The sequence below is a fragment of the Sorex araneus genome, chromosome 6 (genome assembly GCF_027595985.1).
Source record: "Sorex araneus isolate mSorAra2 chromosome 6, mSorAra2.pri, whole genome shotgun sequence".
In the NCBI taxonomy this organism is placed as follows: Eukaryota; Metazoa; Chordata; class Mammalia; order Eulipotyphla; family Soricidae; genus Sorex; species Sorex araneus.
In genome coordinates, this window is record NC_073307.1 from 99,782,790 (window position 1) to 99,805,245 (window position 22,456).

The following is a 22,456-nucleotide window of genomic DNA, read 5'->3' on the forward strand; positions in this document are numbered from 1 at the left end:
TTCCGGCCAATGGCGGCGCCGGGGCTGGCGGTGGGCGGGGCCCCGCCCGGCGCCGTCAAGTAGCCCCGCGAACGGCCGGCGCGCGGAGGGTGCGGCCGCGGGCCGAGCTCGGCCGCTGTCGCCGCTGTCGCTGTTGCCGCTGTCGCCGTCGCTGTCGCTGTCCCCGGAGCCGCTCGCCAGAGCCCGCGCCCCGCCATGGGCCCGCCGGCCGGAGCCGCGCTGGGGCTGCTGTTGCTGCTGCTACCGCCGCCATCCCGCCCCGCGGACACGACACCCACGCGCTGCCAGACGTGCCGGGCGCTGGTGGACAAGTTCGGCCAGGTGGGCCGGGGGCCCGGGGGGCCAGGTGGGCCGGGGGCTCTGGGGGCCCAGGGGGCCAGGTGGGCCAAGTGGGCCTGGGGCTCGGGGGGCCTGGGGGTCAGGTGGGCCTGGGACTCGGGGGGCCAGGTTGGCCGGGGGCTCTGGGGGCCAGGTGGGCCGGGGGCTCTGGGGGCCCTGGGGGCCAGGTGGACCGGGGGCCAGGTGGGCCAGGTGGGCCGGGGGCTCGGGGGGCCAGGTGGACCGGGGGCTGGGGGGCCAGGTGGGCGGGGGGGCTCTGGGGGTCAGGTCGGCTGGGGGCTCGGGGTGCCAGGTGAGCCGGGGTGGCCTGGGGGCTCTGGGGGGTCAGGGACTCGGGGGGCCAGGTGGGCCGGGGGTCTCTGGGGGGCCAGGTGGGCCGGGGGCTCCGGGAGCCAGATGGGCCTGGGGCCCTGGGGGGCCAGTTGGTCCCGGGGGGCTAGGGGGGGCCAGGTGGGCCGGGGTGGCCTGGGGGGTCGTGGACTCTGGGGGCCAGGTGGGCCAGGGGCTTGGGGGTCAGGTGGGCTGGGGGCTCAGGGGGCCAAGTGAGCTGGGGGTCAGGTGGGCCGGGGGCCCTGGGGGGGCCAGTTGGTGGGGGGGGGCTGGGAGGGCCAGGTGGGCCGGGGACTCTTGGGGGGGCAGGTGGGTCGGGGGGCTCTGGGGGCTCTGGGGGGCCAGGTGGGCTAGGGACAGGTTTGGCCGGGTGGGGGGTGGGGGGAATAGGTTCGGCCAGGTGGGCCGCGGCAGGTTCAGTGGGGGTGGGGGCCCTGGGGGACCAGGTGGGCCGGGCAGCGGAGCTCGTGTGCTGACCCAACCCCCGCACTCAGGGCATGGCCCGAACAGCCAAGAAGAACTTTGGCGGCGGGAACACGGCGTGGGAGGAGAAGACCCTCTCCAAGTACGAGTTCAGGTGAGGCCCGGGTGGGGCGCCCACTGTGAGGCCCGGCGCGGCCGGGAGTGACCGCCTGTGCCCGGCGCAGTGAGGTCCGCCTGCTGGAGATCCTGGAGGGGCTGTGCGGGAGCAGCGACTTCGAGTGCAACGCCATGCTGGAGGAGAGCGAGGAGCAGCTGGAGAGCTGGTGGCTGCGGCTGTGAGTGCCCGGTCCGGCCCGACCCCGGCCCGACCCCGGCCCCTGGCCACGCGCCCTCGGCTAACGGAGCCTCTCGGCCCGCAGGCAGAAGCAGCAGCCCGACCTGCTGGAGTGGTTCTGTGTGCAGACCCTGAAGGTCTGCTGCTCCCCGGGAACCTTCGGCCCGCTCTGCCAGGGTACGTGCTCCCAGGAGCACTCCGGCCCGCGGTCACTCTCTGAGGTCACCTTTGGGCGTCGGGACCTTGGAGCCGCCCACCCCACCCCACGCCCTTCCTGCCTGGTCCGTGGAGTGGGTTCCTCGGACGGGGCCCCTGAAGTCCGTGAGGCTCGGGGTCCGGCCACAGGCCCTCCCCGCTGGCCAGAGCGGCCGCCCGCCCACACACAGGGGTCCCCAGTGACCCCCGGGCCCCCGCAGTTCCTCGGACCAAAGGGGCTGGGGCCAGGGCTGCCGCCCCACGTTCACGGCCACGCTCTGAGCTGGGGCCTGTCTCGCAGAGTGCCCCGGGGGCGCCCAGAGGCCCTGCAGTGGCAACGGCCGCTGCAGCGGGGACGGCAGCCGGCAGGGGGACGGGTCGTGCCAGTGCCACGTGGGCTACACGGGGGAGCTCTGCCTCGACTGCATCGACGGCTACTTCAGCTCCCTGCGGAACCAGACACACAGCGTCTGCACAGGTAGCCCCAGTCCTGCCCTGCCAGCCCCTCCCCTGGCACCCGCCCCCCAGCCCCCCCCACCCCTGCCCCAGCCCCCTCCCTCACCCCTGCCCCAGCCCCCCTCCCTCATTTCTGCCCCATGCCCCAGCCCCCTCCCTCACCCCTGCCCCAGCCCCCCTCCCTCACCCCTGCCCCCAACCCCTCCCTCACCCCTGCCCCCAGCCCCCCTCCCTCACCCCTGCCCCAGCCCCCTCCCTCACCCCTGCCCCAGCCCCCCTCCCTCACCCCTGCCCCCAACCCCTCCCTCACCCCTGCCCCCAGCCCCCCTCCCTCACCCCTGCCCCAGCCCCCTCCCTCACCCCTGCCCCCAGCCCCCCTCCCCTGGCACCCGCCCCCAGCCCCACTCCCTCACCCCTGCCCCCAACCCCTCCCTCACCCCTGCCCCCAGCCCCCCTCCCTCACCCCTGCCCCAGTCCCCCCTCCCTCACCCCTGCCCCCAGCCCCCCTCCCTCATCCCTGCCCCCAGCCCCCCTCCCCTGGGTGCCTCCCCACCATCCGCACATCCTGCCGGGCCACCCTGCCTGTGCCCGGGGCTGCAGAGACAGGCGTGTCACTTCACTCCAGGGGCAGGTGCAGGGATGGGCACCAGCTCACAGGACACAGGCAACGCCAAGTACGGAGGCCTGACCCCACCGTCCAGCTCGGGGCCTGCGCTGGCCACGCCGTGGGTAGGGCCCAAGGTGGCGGCCACGCTTTCCCGGCATCCTCCAACTTCCGGACACCAGGCGTCTGCTCGGCACCACGGCCAGTGTCCATGCGAGGAGGGGCCGCCGTCCTCCTGCCCCCCCCAGGCTATCAGCCGCGTCTCCCGCGGCCTCTTTAGCGAGGGACTCTCTGGGACTGCCCAGGCCTGCCCCCGGGGAAGAGCCTTGTAGCCGACGGAAGGGGCCAGGGCCCGGGGACACATCTCCTGCTGCTGCCCTCCCTGGCCTCTCCCCGAGGCCTGTGGCCACCTCACGGGCACCTGCGCTGTCCCGCAGGCTGTGACGAGTCGTGTAAGACCTGCACGGGGCCCAGCAACCAGGACTGCAGCCAGTGTGAAGTGGGCTGGGAGCGCCGGGACCAAGCCTGCCTGGGTGAGGGGCGCAGGGCGGGGGAGGGCGCGGGGCGGGGCGGGGGAGGGCTGTTCCTATTGCTGTGTGGCCACACCTGGCAGTGCTCAGGGGCCCCGAGGGGCTGCCAGGGGTTGAACCCCTGTTGGCCACGTGCAGGACAGGCACCTGCCACCGTGCTGTCCCCCCGGCCTGCCCCATCTCCGACCTCTTCCCCGAGGCTCCTGCCGGCCCCCACGGCCCCTTCTGGCCTGTAGAGCTGTTGGGGGTGCCTGGTCTAGACGCCACAGCCTCACCCCACCCCCGGGAGGCTCCTGGACCTCAGGGGCCCTTGGTCCCCGCCTTGTGCTTCCTGGAAGGGGCAGCAGCAGAGCCGGGAGGAACCAGGATGCGAGCGAGCCCCGTGTCCCCCATGTCCCCTGTGTCCCCTGTGGCCCCCATGTCCCCCTCGGCCACCGTGCCCCCCCCCACGAGCCCCGTGGCCCCCATGTCCCCCGCGGCCCCCGTGCCCCCCGAAGCCCCCAGGGCCTCACGCTGGCCACTGTGTTCCAGACGTGGACGAGTGTGCGGCCGAGACGCCCCCGTGCAACCAGAGCCAGTACTGCGAGAACGTCAGCGGGTCCTACACGTGCGAAGGTGTGGCCCCAGGGACGGCCCCAGGGACGGCCCCCGAGGCCTGCCCGGCTCACGGCGAGGCGGGGCGCAGGCTTTCCACCGGAGAAAAGTCCAGAAGCTCCAGGCGAGGAGCCCGTCGCTGCCTCTGGGGGTCTCGGTGGCACGGGGCACCCTGGTCTGTCCCCAGCCTGGTTCCCTCCTCGTCCTGGAACCCACAGTGCGGCCGCCTGGGCCCCTGCACTCCCCCGAGGTGGGGGTCTCTGCTCGCCGGCCTTGGGGTCTGCTCCGACACGTGCCCCTCTTGCTCCTAGACTGTGACCCCACGTGTGTGGGCTGCACGGGGCGGGGCCCCGAGCACTGTCGCGAGTGCATCTCCGGCTACGTCAAGGAGGGCGGCAAGTGCACAGGTCAGTGTGGGCGCCTGCTGGGCTCCCATCGGGCGCCCGCGGCTGCCGCCCCCGGTGACCGGCCCCTGTTGCAGATGTGGACGAGTGCTCGCTGGCGGAGAAGGCCTGTCGGAGGAAGGACGAGAACTGCTACAACACGCCCGGGAGCTTCGTCTGCGTGTGCCCCGAAGGCTTCGAGGACACAGAGGACGCCTGTGTGCCGACCCCCGGGGCGGCAGCCGCAGGTGAGGGGCCGGGGGGCGGGCAGGGGCGCAGCCCGGGCACCTGACGATGGCCACAGCCCCTCCCTGGCCCACCCCGCTGCCTTGGCTCGTTCTGGCCATCTGACAAGGACGTGCGGGTCAGCGGGGCCGGGGCCTGTTCCCCCGGTGGGGCCAGCAGCACCCCAGAGGGACAGCGGGCGGGAAGTGGGGTCCAGGAAGGGCAGGGCTGTGGGCTGCAGACGCCGCACTGCACACCGAGCCTTAGAGGAGACGGGGCCGGCCCGGGAGGTGGACGGCTGCGGGGGTGTCCGGGGCCACAGGCGGCCGCCCGAGGGAGCCCACAGCCCACGCTCTGCTTCCCGACAGAAGACCCAGGAGAGAGCCCGCCCCCGCCGGCCCCCCGGGAAGAGCTGTGACGCGCCCCTAAGTTATTGCCCCGCGGCGGCCTCCTGCCCGCCAGCACCCGGCCGCCCACAGATCGTCTATTTTGATACTGTTCTTTATAATAAAAGCGAGCGCTGCAGGACCCGGCCGGAGCACGTGGGTGTCTCACGGGGAGGTGGGGGGCGTCAGCACCATGGCCGCAGAGGACACCGCATGGCCCCGCAGGGTCTCGGGACTGGCCTCTGCACTGGCGGCCTGCAGCCACCAGGTGGCGCTGTCAGCCCGGGTGCCCACCACCAGGGGGCAGCCCCCGCCCGCAGGGACCCTGCCTGACTGGCCCACAGGGCTGGGGCCCTGGATACAGACAGGGCAGTGCGGGTGGGCGTCCCCCCAGGACAGGTGCCAGAGGCTCAGAGGCTGGTGCTGAGGGAGGCCCTGGCCTGGGTGCTGACTGGGCACTCCGTGGTCCCCGGCCCTGCCTGGAGCGAGGGGCCCGCACGGCTGTGGCCAGCAGGGGGCGATGTGGCCCTGGGCCAGGGTGCAGCGAACCGCAGGTGCCCGGTGCCCAGGTGTGGGCAGCAGGGCCCGAGTCCAGTGGCCTCGCTGTTCTGCCCTGCTGGCGCCCGGACCCCGGCGTCTGCCCTTTCACACCTGGGGGCCGCTAGGGTGGGCGGGCAGGCTGCAGACACGCCCTCCCCGGGGGTCCCGCTCGGCACACCGCCTGCTCACCCTCCAGCCCCAGCCCACCCCGCCCCCAGCCTCTGCCTGGACTCGAGTGACCCTGGGCCCTGCGGCCGCCCTCGGGCAGTGCTCTGCGGCCTGAGCGTGCCAGGCTGCGCTGTGAGGGCACAGGACGGGGACCCCCAGGGACCCCCATGGGCTGGAGCAGCAGCTCACCCTCACCAGGCTGGCCCCTCCCAGCCCCGCCTGCGGCCAGTGGGTGTGGGCCCGAGGTGGCTCCGGCCTGGACACTGGCCAGGGCTCCTGGCCCAGCAGGTGCCGCAGGCAGTGGCCGCTGACGCCAGCCCCGGCAGATACGTCAGGGACCTGGCGTCAGCCCGCGGGGGAGGGACTGGCGCCCCTCCAGGCCAGGACGGGCGCTGTGGACACCCCCCACCCCGGGCCCAGGGCGGCTGCACACGTCCCGCCCGGGGCTCCTGGGCTCCTGGCACTGTCCCCCCCCACCAGCCCAACCTGAAGACTCCACGGCAGGGCAGGAACCCTCCACCGCGGCCCACCCGACTGGCCCCAGCCAGATACCCACCCGCAGGCCCTGCCCCTTCCTGCTCTTGGCTCCTGGGACCCCAACCACCCCCAGGCCCTAGGGGCTGCCCGGTCCAGCGGCCCCCCCCACCCACCAAGTGGCCTGGCCACACAGCCTAGTCCTTCAGGGGACCCCCGGCCCTGAGAGGTCACTGCTTCCCTGCATCCCCCCCCTGCACGTCCCTTGCAGGGTGAGGGGGCCTGGCAGCAGCCCCGTCCACCGGCAGGGAGGGTGGGTGCCAGCGCTGGGGGTCTCGGCAGCGGGGTGCACCCCCGCCACAGGCGGGCACCGGCCAGCCGCTCCTTCTGGGTCTGGCCTGGCCCCTTCCCGTGGCCTCTGTTCCCATCTGGGACCCCAGGGCAGCCCCCCAGGCGCCCGACTGGGCAATGGTGGGGTACCCTCTGCGATGCGGGGCGGTGGGGCTGGAGCGGCTGGCGCAGGCTGGCGCGGGAGGAGAGGACGGGCCTGTTTACGGAAAAGGCCCGGCTCCTCCCGGGCACACAGGCCCTTTGTGGGAAAACAGGAAGCGAGGATTTCCAGGCCCCCCGGGGCCAGCGCCCAGCCAGCTCCCCGCATTCTGCACGGCCGCCTGCCCGCCTGCTGCCTGCCCAAGCGCGAGCCCTGCGGCCGGCTGTGGGGCTCAGGGCTCTGGGCCGGGGTGGCCAGGGGCCCCCGAGCAGGGCCCGGGACCCAGAGCACAGCGAGGCCAGCAGGCAGGTGCCGGGCAGGGAGCCTCGCTGCGGTCTTGGGGTCAGAGCGCTGTGCTGCTCTATGGGCACGCAATACGCACACACACACGCACACATGCTCCCACCCTACATCCTCACACACATGCCCCATGTTCTCACGCAAATGTACCACATCCTCATGCACACGCCCCACGTCCTCACATACACACACATGCACACACCCCATATCCTCACATACACACATGCACACACCCCACATCCTCACATACACACACATGCACACGCCCCACATTCTCACACATGCAAATGTTACCACATCCTCATACACATACATGCACACATGCACACACCCCACATTCTCACACACACAAACATACCCCATGTCCTCACATACACACATATGCACATGCCCCAATCCTCACACACGCACATGCGCACATCCTCATACACACACATGCACGTGCCCCATGCTCTCATGTGCACACACGCACACGCTCAGATCCCACAGGGGAGCCCCCCCCCGCCGCGGCCCTTACCCCCAGGCGCGGCTGAGCAGCCCCAGCTGTGCAGTGGCACAGGCGCCTGGCACGGGGCGGTGCCGGCAGAGACGGGCCCGGCTTGCTCCTGCAGCCTCTGCCGGCCTCTCCTTCCCTCCAGCCCATAGGGTGCCGAGGGGGGCCTGGGAGAGGCGCCACACTCGGCTCTGCTGGCTCTGGTTACCGGGGTCTCTGCATCCGCCCAGCCTGGTCCTGCAGGTGAGAACTGGGCCGGCCTCCAGGGCAGACACCTCCCCCAGCACCCTCGGGAAGCTGCAGGCTCTGGGCCTGGCACAGGGTCCAGCCCTCGCCCGCCCCTCAGCCAGGAAAGTCTTGGAGAGGGAAGAAGCGCCACTCAGTGAGGAACATGGGGCCGGGGCAGAGCCTGCAGCGTGGTGGGGGAGGGGAGCCTCTTCCAGAGCCCGGGCGGGGCAGGACCTGCCCGTAGAGCATGTGACCACACACACACACACACACACACACACATACACACACACACACGAGGACTTGCTAGCAGCAACTTAGCCGTTGCCTGGTAAGCAGGACTTGGGTGGGGACGGGGATGAGCGAGTGAGTGAAGGCCGTGCACCCCGGGGGGTCCCTGAGTCCAGCCAGGAGTGATTTCTGAGTGAGTTCAGAGCCAGGAGTAAGCCCTGAGCACTGCTAGGTGAGTGATGAGTGAGTGAACGAGTGAGTGGCCGAGTGAGTGGCAGTGACGGTGACTGAGTGACTGAGTGATAGTGACAGAGTGAACAGCTGAATGGGCGATAGTGACAGTGAAGTTAGTCGGTGGCTGAATGGGCGATAGTGTCGGAACGAGTGAATGAGTGGCTGGCTGAACGAGTGATGGGGAATGAGCGGCTGGGTGAATGAGAGTGGGTGGGTGAATGAGCCAGTGCGTGGGGGCTGTGATGCGAGGGAGGGGAGGAAGGGAGCCCAGCCCTCGGCCCGCTGCTGGCCCGGAACATTCCAGCACACGGCTGTGCGGGAGGGGAGAAAGGACCCAGAGTACCGAGAGGAACCTCTCAAAGCCGCCGGCCACGCCAGGGTGTCTGGGAGCTGGGCCGGGCCTCCCACCTCCCGGCGAGGACAAAGGCCCAGCTGTCAGGCCGGGCCCTGCAGGGCACGCAGTGGACACCCGTCTGGCAGGCAGCAGCCCCGAGGGGCTGGACTGGCCCCGGGCCGTGAGGGGGAGCTCAGGCTTGCCCCTGCCAGCACCCCTGCAGCCTGCCCTCAGCACCCCCAGGCCCCTCGCCTCAGGGTGAGCCCCGGGGTGGGGGAGGGTTCCCACCTGCTGCGCCGTCCACCCAGGGGGAAGCAGGCCCCGCCGGAGGCACTGTCCAGCGCCCCGGCCCATCACAGACCACACAAGCAGAAGACCTGGGGAGGAAGGGGGTCCCTGGGCGTGGGGCGGGAGCCCAGCGCAGAGCCACTAATGTGGGGGACACTCACTGGGCAGCGGCCGGGGAGGCCCTGGGTGGCCTCAGGCTGAGGTGGGCGTGGGCAGGGAGCACGCAAAAGGGACCGCCCAGGCCAGCCCAGAGGACGTCCCCCAACGCCTGCAGGACAGCAGGAAATGGACTCGGGTGACCCCTCGGAGGGACAGAGGGACAGCCTGGACGCTGGCTTCCGGGCTCAGCCGACACACAGCCTGGACGCCGCTGTGGCCAGGACCGAGGGGTCCCTGGAGGAGGCCCCGGGGGAGAGGGAGGCGCATGGGACACACGGCTGGGGAAGCTCCCTGGAGAGTGGGGCCTCCCGGGGCGGGGAGGCGGGCGGGCAGCAGGCCGGGGACAGCCCTGGACCTCGACCATCAGTCACGCAGAAGCCCCCAAAGCCCACCGAGAGGGCCGTGGCCCACGCTGCCGGAGTGCGTGCCTGCGTGTGTGAGCCCATGTGTATGTGTGTGTGTGTCTGTGTCTGAGTGTATGCGTGAGTATGTGTGTGCCAGGCCATGTATGGATCTATGTGTTAGCCCATGTGTGTGCCCGAGTCCACATGTGCGTGAATTTGTGTGCGTGAGTCTGTACACATCAGTCCATGTATGTGCTTTGTGTGTATCTGAATTGTTGTGAGTCCATGTGTGTGCATGACTGTGTGTGTTGAGTCTGTGTGTGAGTCTGTGTCCAACTGTATGCGTGAGTCTGTGTGTGAGCTCACGTGTGCATGAGTTCAGGTGCATGAGTCTGTGTACGGATGAGTCCATGTATGTGTGTCTTTGTGTGTATCTGAATCATTGTGAGTCCATGTGCATGTGTGATGTGTGTGAATCCATGTATGTGAGTCCGTGTGTGGGGATCCATGTGTGCGCGTGTGTGCATGTGTGTTTGAGCCTGAGGTGTACGCGTTTGCAACGTTCATGTGGGGTGTGGGGTGTGAGGGGACCACCTGGGCGGCTCCATGGGCCCAGGTGGCCAGGCCGAGCACCCTGGCTGCAGGTCAGCCTGTGCAGGGCCAGCTGCTGCCAGGCCCAGGGTGCCCGGGATGGGGAGACGCGCCCTCTCTGGCTACAGGCCGCCCCCGGGCATGGCTGAGCCCAGCTCTGGGAGGGTTTGCTCAGGCCTCGCCCTGTGCTCTCGAGTCCCACAAGGACCCATTGTCCCCCGCCCCGCCCTGCGGAGCACAGGACCAGCTCCCCCTCCTGTGCTCCCACAGACCCCTGCCCGAGTCTGACGGCCCTCCTGGAGAGGGGGCAGGGCGGGTCGGGGCGAGTGTCCAGCTGCCCCCAGCGACAGGGGGCAGGTGTGACACGACACAGCCCCGCCCCCCCCCCGCCCGCCCAGAGACGCTGGCCTGAGCCCACTGGCTGCCCCCCACCCCCGCCTGCTGGCCGAGCAGCTGCCCGGGCCAGGTGTGTATGTGAGGGGGGGGCAGAACCCGTCTGACCGGGGGCGTGTGCGTGCGTGTGGCCGTCACCTGCTCACGTGTGTGTGGTCTGGGACGGGGCCAGCAGAGGGCCTGCGTCACGGGCAGCTCCCCGGGCGCCTGGCCAGCGGGCAGCCCTTGAAGGCAGGGCCCCAGGGGGCAGGCGGCCGCAGACAGGGGTGAGGACGTGGAGGCCAGGCCGGGCCTGAGGCACAGCCCTGGGAGGTGCCAGGGGCCGCCGCAGGCCAGGCTGGACCTGCCCCCTGCAGCCCGGGAGGGACGCCCTCCTGGCCGGCCGCGGCCAGGCCTCCCCTCCCGCCGGTCCTCATGCCCCCCTGGGGCCCCACCTGAGCGCACCGGGCCGGGCCACGTCTCCACCTGTCCTCTGGCCCCCGTCCACGGCCCACCCCTGCTTCCTCACCCCGCAGGCCCCACTGTCCCACGAGGAGGAGGAACCTCGGCCCCGAAGCCGCAGGGGGCACCTCTCCGGGGCCGGGGTCCTGGAGCAGCCCCCCAGCCCCCCGTCTGTCCGGGACTGGGAGAGACGCAGCCACAGCGGGAGGAGGCGTGGGGGGCACTGGAGAGGGGCCAGTGGGCCCAGGGAGGGGCCGGGGCAGCCACTGTCCTTCCCCAGCCCGGAGACACTTGCCGCTTGCAGCTGGGAGCCCCGGCGAGCACCCCTGCACCCCCGCCCCGGGCCTCCCTGCCGCCCCCCTGCCTCCCCACCGTCTGGAGCCCCAGGATGGTGCTAGGGGCAGGCGGTGGTGCAGACACCCCCAGGGAGGGCTGGGGGTGAGCAGCAAGGACACAGGTGCTGGTGACGGGTGACAAGGAGCTGGGTCCCGTCCCTGACCCACCTGGGCTGGTCAGGGTCCCTCCAAATCAGAGGCAGTGGTGGTGGGGCGGAGGGCAGGGGTACGGGGGGTGAGGAGGTCAGGGCAGATATCCAGGAGGTGGGGCAGGGGTGAGGGGGGGCATTCGGGAGGGGGCAGGGGCAGGGAATAGAGGGAGAGGTGGGGATGTGGAACAGGTATTAGGGAGGTGGGGCAGGGGTGAGGGGTGGGGGCATTCGGGAGGGGGCAGGGGCAGGGAATAGAGGGAGAGGTGGGGGATGTGGGACAGGTATTAGGGAGGTGGGGCAGGGGTGAGGGGTGGGGGCATTCGGGAGGGGGCAGGGGCAGGGATTATAGGGAGGGGGTGGGGGATGTGGGACAGGTATTAGGGAGGTGGGGCAGGGGTGAGGGGTGGGGGCATTTGGGAGGGGGCAGGGGCAGGGATAAGAGGGAGGGGTGGGGGATGTGGGACAGGTATTAGGGAGGTGGGGCAGGGATGAGGGGTGCGGAGGCAGGGATGAGGGGTGGGGTCTAGAGCCTGGCCTCAGCAGGAGCCAGCAGCGCAGAGGGGGTGAGGGGACTCCTTCCGGAAGCGGCGAGTGGGAGCCTGGGGAGGCGGCATCCCTGGGTGGGGGCCCGCCAGGAGTGAGTGGGAATTCTTGGGGAATTCTTCCCATTCTTCCCGGCCCTGGGCCCTGAGTCAGCGGCTCTCTGGTGGCACAGGCTGGGGTGTGCTGGGGCGGGGCACAGCGGGGAGGCCGCCCGGACCCTGCAGGGGGCCGGGAGGACAGGGAGGTGCCGCGGCAGGAGCATGGCCTGCGCTGACCAGCCCCTGGACTCCCGCCCTTCCCGCCCTGCTGCTCAGGCCCAAGGCCTGCCTGGTGTCTCGGGGCCAGTGCTGGGCTCGGGGACACGGAGACCACTGCCCCACACTGCCCCGGAGGCCCCCATCCCAGAGCTCAGAAGCCTCACCAGGCGAGTGGGAGAGGCTGGGACAGGCCCAGGGCTCAGCAGGGGCTTGGCGGGGACGAGGAGAGGGGCCGGGGCCAGACCCCCTGGGCCCGTCTCATCTGACTGCAGCCTCAGTGGCCCCAGGGGCCCCTGACCCGCCTCTCCTGGCCAGGCCTAGACACGAGCCCACCCCTCCCCGAGCATGGGCACGGCGGGAACGCCAGAGCCGGGTCCAGCGGGCTCCTGAGCTGGGAAAAGGGTCTGGCCCTAGGGCCGCCCCAACCCCCACCCTCCGCCTTTGGGGAAAGTTGCAAAATCTGCTGTGACTGGCCAGCCTCCGAGCGGGTGAGAGGCTGCCGAGAGAGGCCAGAGGGAAAGGGAGAAGGGGAGCCACTGGCCAGCCTCCCACTGGGCCAGGCCAGGGGCACAGGCTCCCTGCGGGAGGGGCCGGGGTCTGAAGCAGGAGCAGGCGGGGCCTGCAGTGGCCCTGGGCAGGTCCCGGGTCGTCCAGGTGTGCTGGGCAGCCGGGAGCTCTCTGAGGCCAAGGGTTGGGGTGGGCCCCCGGGATGGGGGAGAGGCCAGAATGCAGGGGTGGGCAAGCAGGACCCCAGAAAGCGCCCACTCTCCAGATGACCGTGTCTCGAGCCGATGAATTCGTGTGTGAGCAAATGTATGTGCAAGTGTGTGTGAGCGAGCGTGTGTAACGGCGGGTATGGGTATGTGTGTGACGCAGGTGTGGACGTGTGTGAGGCGGGTGTAGACGTGTGCGAAGCGGGTATAAATGTGTGAGGGCAGGTGTAGACGTGTGAGGCAGGTGTGGACATGTGTGTGAGGGCAGGTGTGGGCATGTGTGTGGAGTAGGTGTGGACGTGTGTGAGACAGGTGTGGATGTGAGGCGGATGTAGACGTGTGTGAGATGGGTGTAGATGTGTGTGAGGCAGCAGACATGTAAGGCAGATGTGTACATAGGGTGGGTGTGAACACAAGAAGCAGATGTGGACATGTATGTGAAGGCGGTGTGGATAGTGAGGCAGGTGTGGACATATGTGTGAGGGCGGTGTGGACAGTGAGCAGGTGTGGACATATGTGTGAGGGCGGTGTGGACAGTGAATCAGGTGTGGACATGTGTGAGGCAGGTGTGAACGTGTGTGAGGCGGGTGCAGACATGAGGCAGGTGTAGATGTGTGTGAAGCAGGTGTGGACTTGTGTGTTGAGGGCAGGTGTGGGCATGTGTGTGGAGTGTGAATGTGTGTGAGGCAGGTATAGACATGTGAGGCAGGTGTGGACATGTGAGGGTGGGTGTGGACACGCGTGAGGGCGGGTGGTCAGTGAGGCAGGTGTGGACACACATGAGGGCGGGTGGACAGTGAGGCAGGCGTGGACACGCATGAGGGCGTGTGGACAGTGAGGCAGGCGTGGACACGCATGAGGGCGGGTGGACAGTGAGGCAGGCGTGGACACGCGTGAGGGCGTGTGGACAGTGAGGCAGGCGTGGACACACGTGAGGGTGGGTGGACAGTGAGGCATGCGTGGACACGTGTGAGGGCGGGTGGACAGTGAGGCATGCGTGGACACGTGTGAGGGCGTGTGGACAGTGAGGCAGGCGTGGACACGTGTGAGGGTGGGTGGTCAGTGAGACAGGCGTGGACACGGGTGAGGGCGGGTGCAGCACCCGTGGGGTGGCTCTAGCGGTGTGTGGGGAGAGGGCGCCAGCCTGCCTGTCACCAGGGCAGGGAGGGGGCACTGCAGGGCCACCCCGGGGCGCGGGTGTCCCGACCCTCCTGCCCTGCTCGGGAAACCCCACTCCGAGGCCCCCCGCCGGGCCCAGCAGAACGCCCAGCGCCGAGGACCCGCATTCCCGGCCTCAGGTCACTGGGGCAGGAGGACAAGGGCCCACGGGCCTCCTCCCCAGCGGCCTCCCCCAGCCTGGGCGGGCCTGGCGGGGCCCAAAGCTATTTTTAAGACCCACCGGATGGGCCTTCCAGGAACCCGGAAAACACAGGAGGGATGGGCATCCTGCAGCGCCAGGAGGGGCTCGGCCGGCGGCGCGGGGCGGGGGCGCCACGCGCGGGCACGTGCCCCGGGGCGGGTGCGGGCGCCACGCGAGGCCAGGGCCCTGCAGACCCGCCTCACGCCCGGCCAGAGCAGCCCTCGGGGCCCGGGGGGCCCCGGGGGCGCAGGGGGCGGCCCGGGCGGGTCCCCCTGCACGGCGGGGCGGCTCCCGGGCGACCCCGGGGCTGGGGCCGGGGACGGCCTTGACCTTGGGCCGCGGTGACCCGCAGGCGGCAGGAGCGGCGCAGCGCGCGGAGGGCGGCGCGGGGCCGGGCGGGGGCCGGGGGGGGCGGCGCGACAGGCGGCCGGCCGGCGGGGGCAGGCGGGGTCCCGGGGGTCCGGGGGGCGCAGCCGCCCCGGGCCGGGCACCGCGGCCGCCGGCACGCCGGGCGGGGGCGGGGCCGCGCGGAGCGTCCGGAGGCGGGCCCGCCCGCGACGCGCGCCTATTGGCCGGACGCGCGGGGCCTTTTGCGAGTCCGGCTCCTATTGGCTCCCGCGGCCCCGCCCCGCGCGCCGGGCCGCCGCCCGTCGGAGCTGCGCGTGCGCAGAGGGGAGCAGGCGCGTCACGCCGCGCCGTGCGCCTCCGCGACTCGCTCCCGCAATCTAGTCCCGACGGCTCGCCGCGGCCCCCCGCGCACCCCGCGCCGTCGCCGGCTCCGCGGGGAGGGCCGGCCCCGCCCTCGCCGCGCCGGCCTTGCCGCCGTCCCGCGCGGTCGCCCGGCCCGCCGCGCGCGCCCCGGCGACGGGGGCGGAAGGGGCGGGGCGACCGCGGCCCCGCCCCCGCGGAGGGATCCGCGCCGCCGCGGCCCAAAAGCCCGGGGCGAGGCGGCGGCGCCGTGCGAGCGGCTCGGCCTGCGGCGCGGCCGGCGCGTCTAGCGCGTCCACGCGGGGCCGGGCCCGGGGCGACCGCGCCGCGCGGACGGCGCCGCCCGCCATGCTGCTGTCCAAGTTCGGCTCGCTGGCGCAGCTGTGCGCGCCGGGCGGCGTGGAGCACCTGCCCGTGAAGATCCTGCAGCCAGGTAGGCGCGGGGCGCGGGCGCGGGCCGGGGGCGCGTCCGGCACGGCCGGCGCCGCCCGCCCACGCGCTGCGTCCCGTCCCCGCAGCCAAGGCGGACAAGGAGAGCTTCGAGAAAGCCTACCAGGTGGGCGCCGTGCTGGGCAGCGGCGGCTTCGGCACGGTCTACGCGGGCAGCCGCCTCGCCGACGGGCTCCCGGTGAGTGCACCCGGCCGGCCCCCGCCCGCCCGCCCTCCCGCCGCGCGCCCTCCCGCCGCGCGCCCGCCGCTCGCTGACCGCCGTGTCCCTCCCCAGGTGGCCGTGAAGCACGTGGTGAAGGAGCGGGTGACGGAGTGGGGCAGCCTGGTGAGTGCGTGGCCGGCCCGGCGGCGGGGGGTGCGGGGGGGGCGCCGGCCGCGGGGCCGCCGCGCTGACCGCCGCGCCGGCCGCCGGCCACTGTCCCTGTCCGCAGGGCGGCGCGGCCGTGCCCCTCGAGGTGGTGCTGCTGCGCAAGGTGGGCGCGGCGGGCGGCGCGCGCGGCGTCATCCGCCTGCTGGACTGGTTCGAGCGGCCCGACGGCTTCCTGCTGGTGCTGGAGCGGCCCGAGCCGGCCCAGGACCTCTTCGACTTCATCACGGAGCGCGGCGCCCTGGACGAGCCACTGGCGCGCCGCTTCTTCGCGCAGGTGCTGGACGCGGTGCGGCACTGCCACGGCTGCGGCGTGGTGCACCGCGACATCAAGGACGAGAACCTACTGGTGGATCTGCGCTCGGGCGAGCTCAAGCTCATCGACTTCGGCTCGGGCGCGCTGCTCAAGGACACGGTCTACACGGACTTCGACGGTGAGCGCGGGCGGCTGTTGGCGGGGCGGGGCGCGGGCGGGTGGGGGGGCGCGCGGGCGGGGCGGGATGCGGCGCGCGGGGCGGGGGGCGCGTGCACGGGTGTGCGTGCGCGCGGGGCGCCGCGGGAGGGATCCCCGCAATGCGGAGCGTGGGGAAGCCGGGGCTCCCCGCGCCGCCCCGCCCCCGCGTGTTGTGAAAGCTGAGCCGCGCGCATGTGACCGGGCCCCGCCCACGGGGTTTTTCCAGGGCGGGGACGCGCCGCGGAGGCGCCGGGCGGCCGGCGGCTGCCAGCAGGGACACCCCCAGCCCCCACCCTATCCCCCGCGCCCCGCCCTGAGCCCGATGGTCCCCCAGGTACGCGCGTGTACAGCCCCCCCGAGTGGATCCGCTACCACCGCTACCATGGGCGCTCGGCCACCGTGTGGTCCCTGGGCGTGCTGCTCTACGACATGGTGTGTGGGGACATCCCCTTCGAGCAGGACGAGGAGATCCTCCGGGGCCGCCTCTTCTTCCGGAGGAGGGTCTCTCCCGGTGCGTGGGGCCCGCGGGCCGGGCGGGCGGGTGGGGGAGCGCTGGGCGCGCCGCTGACCCTCCTGTCTCCGCAGAGTGTCAGCAGCTCATCCAGTGGTGTCTCTCCCTGCGGCCCTCGGAGCGGCCCTCTCTGGACCAGATCTCCGCCCACCCCTGGATGCTGGGGGCCGAGGCCGGGGCCCCGGACAGCTGTGCGCTGCGACTCTGTGCCCTGGACGCCGCCGACGCGGCTAGCACCACATCCAGCAGTGAGAGCTTGTGAGGGGGGGGCGGCCACACCCCGGGGGTCCACCGCGGCCGGCCGGCCCCACGCTTCGAGTGCCTTTCCCCACGCGGCTCCCGGCCGTGCTCCTCTGAGCTTGCCCCGTCCAAAGACCCTCCCGTGGACCCTCCCGCCGACCTCTCTCTCCTGTGCTGCTGCGGAGGTGGACCTGGCCAGTTGTCCTGGACTCTGGACTCCATGCCCAGCGCCCACCTCCTCCCGGGAGACTCCCGGGCGTGCACAAGCAATGCAACAAGGGCCGCCTGCCGGGCCCTGCCGCAGGCCTGCTGAGTCTGTTATTTATGGTGTGATCCCAGGAGGGCCTCCGGCCCACCGGGCTATTTATTGTTTAATTTATTTGTTTAGGTTCCTCCCCTTGCAGCTCTGCTGCCTCCGAGGGTGCGAGGGGCCGGCAGCTGCGTGGGGACCCCGTCCCCTCCTGCCTGTCTGGGGAGATGGACTTGTATAGAGGCTAATTTAAGGGGGTGGGCGACTTGGCGCCCTGGTGGGTGGGTTTTAAATTATTGACCTTGTACAGTTTGCCCGTGGGCTCTGGAAGCTGGGGGGTGGGGGGTCGGGGGTCTCAAGCCTTTAACTTATTCTCACAGCTGCGTTCATTGGGCCCCATGAGGGCACCATGGATGGGGGGGGGGTTCTTTGAGTTCAAAAGTAAGATGTCAAGATCATATTTTTTATACAGGTATTTCAATTAAATTTGTTTTGTATATAACGGAGGCATGTTCTGGTTTATTGGGCTGGGTGAGTGTGGGCTTCTGGGTGGCACTGGGCGCCGTGGGTACTGCAGAACTAGCTCCTGTGGCACCCCTGGGTCAGGCCTGGGCCCAGAGGCCCACGGAGGGGGGTTCGGGGGCTCCGGGACAGGGCTGCCGGGACCTGCTGTGGGCCCGAGGCCCCTCCCTGTGACTGGGCGCCTGGCAGTGTGTGGAGCCCTGGACAGGCAGGGCAGGGGCGGGCCTGGCCACCAGGGGCACTGGGCAGCCTGGGAGTAGTGGCTGGCGGTCCTGTGGGCTGGTGGGAGTGACGGGTGGGTGTGTGGAGAGGGGCAGTGGGCACAGGCCTCTGCGTGCCCCTTACTGCCAGCCAAGTCCAGGCCAGGCTCGAGGCTGAGGCCGCTACGCTTGCCTTGGTGCTGGGTCTCCCGTCCAGGCCCAGGGCCGGGAGCCTTGGCTGCCCGAACCACAGAGCCAGGCCTTGTCCAGCCCAGCAAGCTGCTGGCAGGGGCCGCCCGGCTGCTGGCTGAGGTGCTGAGGAGGTGGCGCCCCCCGGTGGGGTGAGCCCACAGCTGGGGAAGAGTCGCCACACCCCCTGCGCCCGGTCCTCATTCTAGCCCTCAGGGGTCCTGGGAAGGTCGGTCTTGGTGTCTGCACTGGTAGTTAATCAAGGAACGTAGCGACCTCTTAGTGTGGAAAGGTGTTCTCTACGGTTTAAAGTGTATAAGTTTGGTTTGTATTTTTTTTTTTTTTGAATTGCAGGTTTTAAGTTTTTTGGGGCCATATCAGGTGATGCTCAGGGGTTACTCCTGGTAGTTGGGACCCTCTGGGATGTGGGGATGGACTCTGGGATGCGGGTCGCCGCCTGGATGGTGTATGTCCTGCCTCGGTGATAGCTCAGGCCACACAGTGCAGGCCTTGTACTTCAGTCTCAAGTTCTAGGAGTTGCAACTATTTTTTTTTTTCTTTGTTTTTCTGGGCTGGAGCGATAGCACAGTGGGGAGGGCATCTGCCTTGCACGGAGCCGACCCAGGTTCGATTCCTCTGTCCCTCTCAGAGAACTCGGCAAGCTACTGAGAGTATCCCGCCCCCATGGCAGATCCTGGCAAGCTCCCTGTGGCGTATTTGATATGCTAGAAACAGTAACAAGTCTCACAATGGAGACGTTACTGGTGCCCGCTTGAGCAAATCGATGAGCAACAGGATCACAGTGATAACTGATTTTTTTTTCCCTTTTTTTTTTCTGGCTCACACCCAGTGATGCCTCTGCAGTCAGGAATTACTCCTGGCAGAGCTCAGGGGACCATATGAGATGCCACTGAGAACCCAGGTTGCCCTCATGCCAGGCAAGCACCCTCGCCACTGTACTCTCCAGTCCCCAACGTGCAAACATCTTACTCTCACTCCTTACTCTTCCCTCCCATGGGCTTTACCCTTTGCTGTTTCGTGTGTCGTGTGGCAAGGCCAGAGCACACGTCCGGCCGGGGCCCCCAGCCTGGCTGTGGTGCTCTCACAGTGCTCGTCAGTTCCCAGGTGGGCAGAACCCAGCTGCCCGCCGCTGGCACCAGCAGCCTCCTGGGTTGGACAAACTGCCCAGGTCGCAGTCACCCCCGGGGGCCACGGCTGGATCCCCACTGGAGTCCAGTCAGTAGGCCCTCCCGTGCCTCAGCGGTCCAGCTGCCACCTTCTTCCTCGTCTGGTGGTGCAGGAGCCCTTTCCCGCCCTTCCTGGTGTTAACCACAACGCCCCCGGCCCTGCCCACCTGGTCCCTGTCCTTTCTGGGCCCGGCCTTTGTTCCTGGGGTCCCTGAGAGTACACTGGGAGCCCCCAGGGCTGGGTTCCTGGCTCACGTCTTGTTCTTTTCTGCGTATGAGGTGAGGCGAGGGTCTTGTTCCCAAAAGTTACGGGATTGGGTGGGAGGGTAGGACTGGGGGAGGGGGTGAGCACCTTGCATGCAGGAGACCCCGTTTGAATCCATGGTTTCACGTATGGTCCCCCCAGCACTGTCAGGAGTGATTCTGACAGACGGGTGTGGCCCCCAAGATTAAAAAAACAAAAACTGGGGCTGGAGCGATAGCACAGCAGATAGGGCATTTGCCTTGCATGCGGCCAACCCAGGTTCGATTCCCAGCATCCCATATGGTCCCTTGAGCACCGCCAGGGTGATTCCTGGGTATATGAGCCGGGTGTGACCCAAAAAGCAAAAAAAGACACAAAGAAAAACCAAAACTTACAGGAACAACTGAGGAAAAGGGGGATTTGTTGGCGAGAGAGCGGCTTATGCTGGGACGGATGTCAGCCAGCAGGGCAGGAGGGCAGCCAGCGGCCGGGGCTCTGATTTCATGCCCAGCAGTGACATCACGGCAGTGACATCAGTCAGGGCCCTGGTCTCGTGCCAGTAGTGACATCACTGCAGTGACATCACAGTCAGAGCGGTGACATCACAGCTTGGACGTGTTCTCTCAGCTTCTCGAGAAGCTCGCTCACGTCACGAGGGAGTCTGGTGAGCACAGCAGACACAAGTGGACACACGTGGCATTGAAGGAAACGGCAGAGAAACGCCGGGAATACGGCTTTGTCATTTGCGAGGGCGCCACACCCAGAGATGCACAGGGCTCACGCCTGGCTCTGCTCAGGGATCACCATGGGAGAGCCGGGGACACCGCCCGGGCAGGCCACGCGGCAGGCGCCCTCCTGGCTGCAGCCCTGCTCCACCGAGGAGCGCGCTTAGGCCAGTGAGAAGGAGACAGGTGGAGGCGGCCTCGGCTCCGGTCAGACTGACGTGGGGTCCTTACCGGGGAGAGTCCTGAGGCCAGCCACAGCAGGATGTCACGGACGCATTCCCCAGAGGGGCTGCGTTCTCTCCAACCTCAGCCCATCCACTTGCCCCGAGTCCATCCCAAAGTCCTGCTGTTCCCCACCACGGAGGTTCTGTCCTGGAAATTTAAACATGAGACTCCAAGTGCACCAGCGGCATTTGGGTTCTCCTAGCTGCTTGCGGTGCTCGGGGGACCATATGGGATGCTGGGGATCGAACTCGGGTCGGCCACGTGCAAGGCAAACGCCCTCCCCGCTGTGCTATCGCTCCAGCCCCTGTAGCCGCTCGTATTTTGACAGACTAAATTGAATCTGTCCATCGATTTGCTTTGTGACAGCCTTCAGATCTTCCCGCCTGTAAATATCTGTTCAGATCTCCTAGACTCGTTCTCAGCACACACGCCTCACCCGGCTTTTGTGAAAGCTTTCCCCGTGCTGTGCTGCGCCTAGCGGGGTCTCCGGGACCCACCTTGGACCGGTCACTGCTAACATGCTGCGCCTGGGCTGGCACCTGTCACCTTCGTGAGCCAGGGATGGGTCCTGTGCAGTCTGGCTCAAAGGAGCCACAAAGGCAGAAGTGGGTCTTTCTGGTGGAGGAAGAGGCGTCTGGAAAGTACCAGGAAACTCTAGAGAGGAACCGAGGGAAAAGGCTTTGGGGACTGGAACTCCCCGGTCTGGGCTGACCCCTAATTTGCATAGCAAATACCTTGATTACTTATGGTCACTCCCCACAGTGACCGGGCCATCGGGCAGGTTGGGCTGGGGCAGTGGGTGTAGGGATGTCCACCTAAAGTCTCTCTCGCCAATAAATCCAGAGGTGAAGTCTACCCTCTCAGTCGAGGGGCAGGAGAGCCCAGCCTCTAAATCTTGGCACTCAGGGTCCCCTGAGCCCCTCTAGGGGCCACTGCACTGTGGAAGGCCCCAAAGCCAAAATAACAAATTGACTTTTCTTTTTTTCCTTTTTGGGTCACACCCGGCGATGCACAGGGGTTACTCCTGGCAGTGCTCGGGGGACCATATGGAATGCTGGGAATCAAACGCGGGTCCTAAGTGTGCAAGGAAAACGCCCTCCCCGCTGTGCTATCGCCACAGCCCCACAAACTGACCTCTTAATAAGGCCAAGAACTAACACGCATTGTTAGTAAACGCCAGCCAGGCTGCTGGGAGAGAGAGGTCAGCTCACTCGGGAGCCGAGCACAGGGTCCGAGGACTCGCCTGTGGGGAACACTTCCTGGTGGGCCAGGGGCTCCGGGGGGCTGCGTGGGCCCTGGTCACCTCCCAGAGTGAGCAGGAGGAGCCCGGCCCTCTCCTAAGTGGACACCCATGCTGGGGCAGCACCTGGGCAGCAGAGGGGACCCAGGCTCCAGGATGGCACCACGGCGGATGTCAGCCCGCTGGGGCGGGGCGGGGTCCCAGAGGGGGCCCAGGGGCCCAGGGACCTGTGGAGGATCCAGGGAAGCCCAGACGGTCGGGCCGCACTCAGCCCTCCCAGCCCCCCTCTGGGGAGGCCTGGGGGCCGCCCTTCCCCCACAACAGCTGCGTTCTTCCCAGGTCGCCCCCATCTGCGCCCTCAGCCCGCTGGGCCTCAAGCACCCCCAGGGGACGAGCTGAAGCTGAACCCCCTGCCGCCACCGGGCGAGAGCAGCGGGCAGGCGCCCAGTGTGCCCCGGGGAGGGCACACCAGGGAACATCGGGCGAGTGACCAGCTCGGGCAGGCAGCTCTGCCCTCCGCGGGTGAGGCCTGGGAGTGGGCCAGGCTGGGCGGCGGCCCAGGGCCCAGGGCCGTGCTCGCCCCTCGCCCCTCCAGATTCCACCCCCACGCCCCCAGGACGCCCTCACGCGTGGTCCGCACCCACAGAGCGGCCACTCAGGCAGCTTACGGAGGGACCCGGCCAGCCCTGCCCTGCAGACGGGCCACCGCAGCCCCCAGTGTGTCAGGGGCCCCGCACTGGGCAGGTGAGCTGGCCACCTAGCGGGCCAGCACTGTCGTGGGAGGCACTGTCCCCTTGGCCCGAACCCTGGGCCAGGGACCTGGGCGGGGGTGGACACCAGGGCTGGGGAGCTGGGCACGCGTCCTGGAAGCACCAGGGGCCACCGTCCGTCTCTGCTGCGTCCTCTGGTGTGGTGGCTGGACCCACCAGAGGTTCATACTGGCCGCCCATGACCCCCGACCTGACTGACCCCCATGGCTGGGGGCTCCCTATAATGTCCACAGTTAGGCTGAGGCTCTCAGCCCAGGCCGGCCTGTGGCGACCTCACTATAGGCTCCTTGAAGACCCCACAGTGCCA

General features: G+C 69.3%; 2 protein-coding genes across 3 annotated transcripts; both read left to right on the forward strand.

The window, feature by feature from the left end:
* Window positions 1-18: 18 nt before the first annotated feature.
* Window positions 19-4,941, forward strand: CRELD2 (cysteine rich with EGF like domains 2). Of its 2 annotated transcripts, none has more exons than XM_055143419.1 (10): window positions 19-321; window positions 1,164-1,246; window positions 1,317-1,427; window positions 1,512-1,603; window positions 1,923-2,099; window positions 3,119-3,214; window positions 3,743-3,826; window positions 4,117-4,212; window positions 4,287-4,436; window positions 4,785-4,941. In XM_055143419.1, the coding sequence occupies exons 1-10, from the start codon at window positions 196-198 to the stop codon at window positions 4,829-4,831; spliced, it is 1,062 nt and encodes a 353-aa protein (XP_054999394.1). In that variant the 5' UTR covers window positions 19-195; the 3' UTR covers window positions 4,832-4,941. The 2 variants fall into 2 exon arrangements, with proteins under 2 accessions (XP_054999394.1, XP_004610822.1); XM_004610765.2 differs by having other exon boundaries at window positions 23-321; window positions 4,782-4,941.
* Window positions 4,942-14,803: 9,862 nt separating this feature from the next.
* Window positions 14,804-17,188, forward strand: PIM3 (Pim-3 proto-oncogene, serine/threonine kinase). The gene is made up of 6 exons (XM_055141815.1): window positions 14,804-15,008; window positions 15,094-15,203; window positions 15,300-15,350; window positions 15,457-15,826; window positions 16,181-16,357; window positions 16,432-17,188. The coding sequence occupies exons 1-6, from the start codon at window positions 14,924-14,926 to the stop codon at window positions 16,617-16,619; spliced, it is 981 nt and encodes a 326-aa protein (XP_054997790.1). The 5' UTR covers window positions 14,804-14,923; the 3' UTR covers window positions 16,620-17,188.
* The last annotated feature ends 5,268 nt before the right edge of the window (window positions 17,189-22,456 follow it).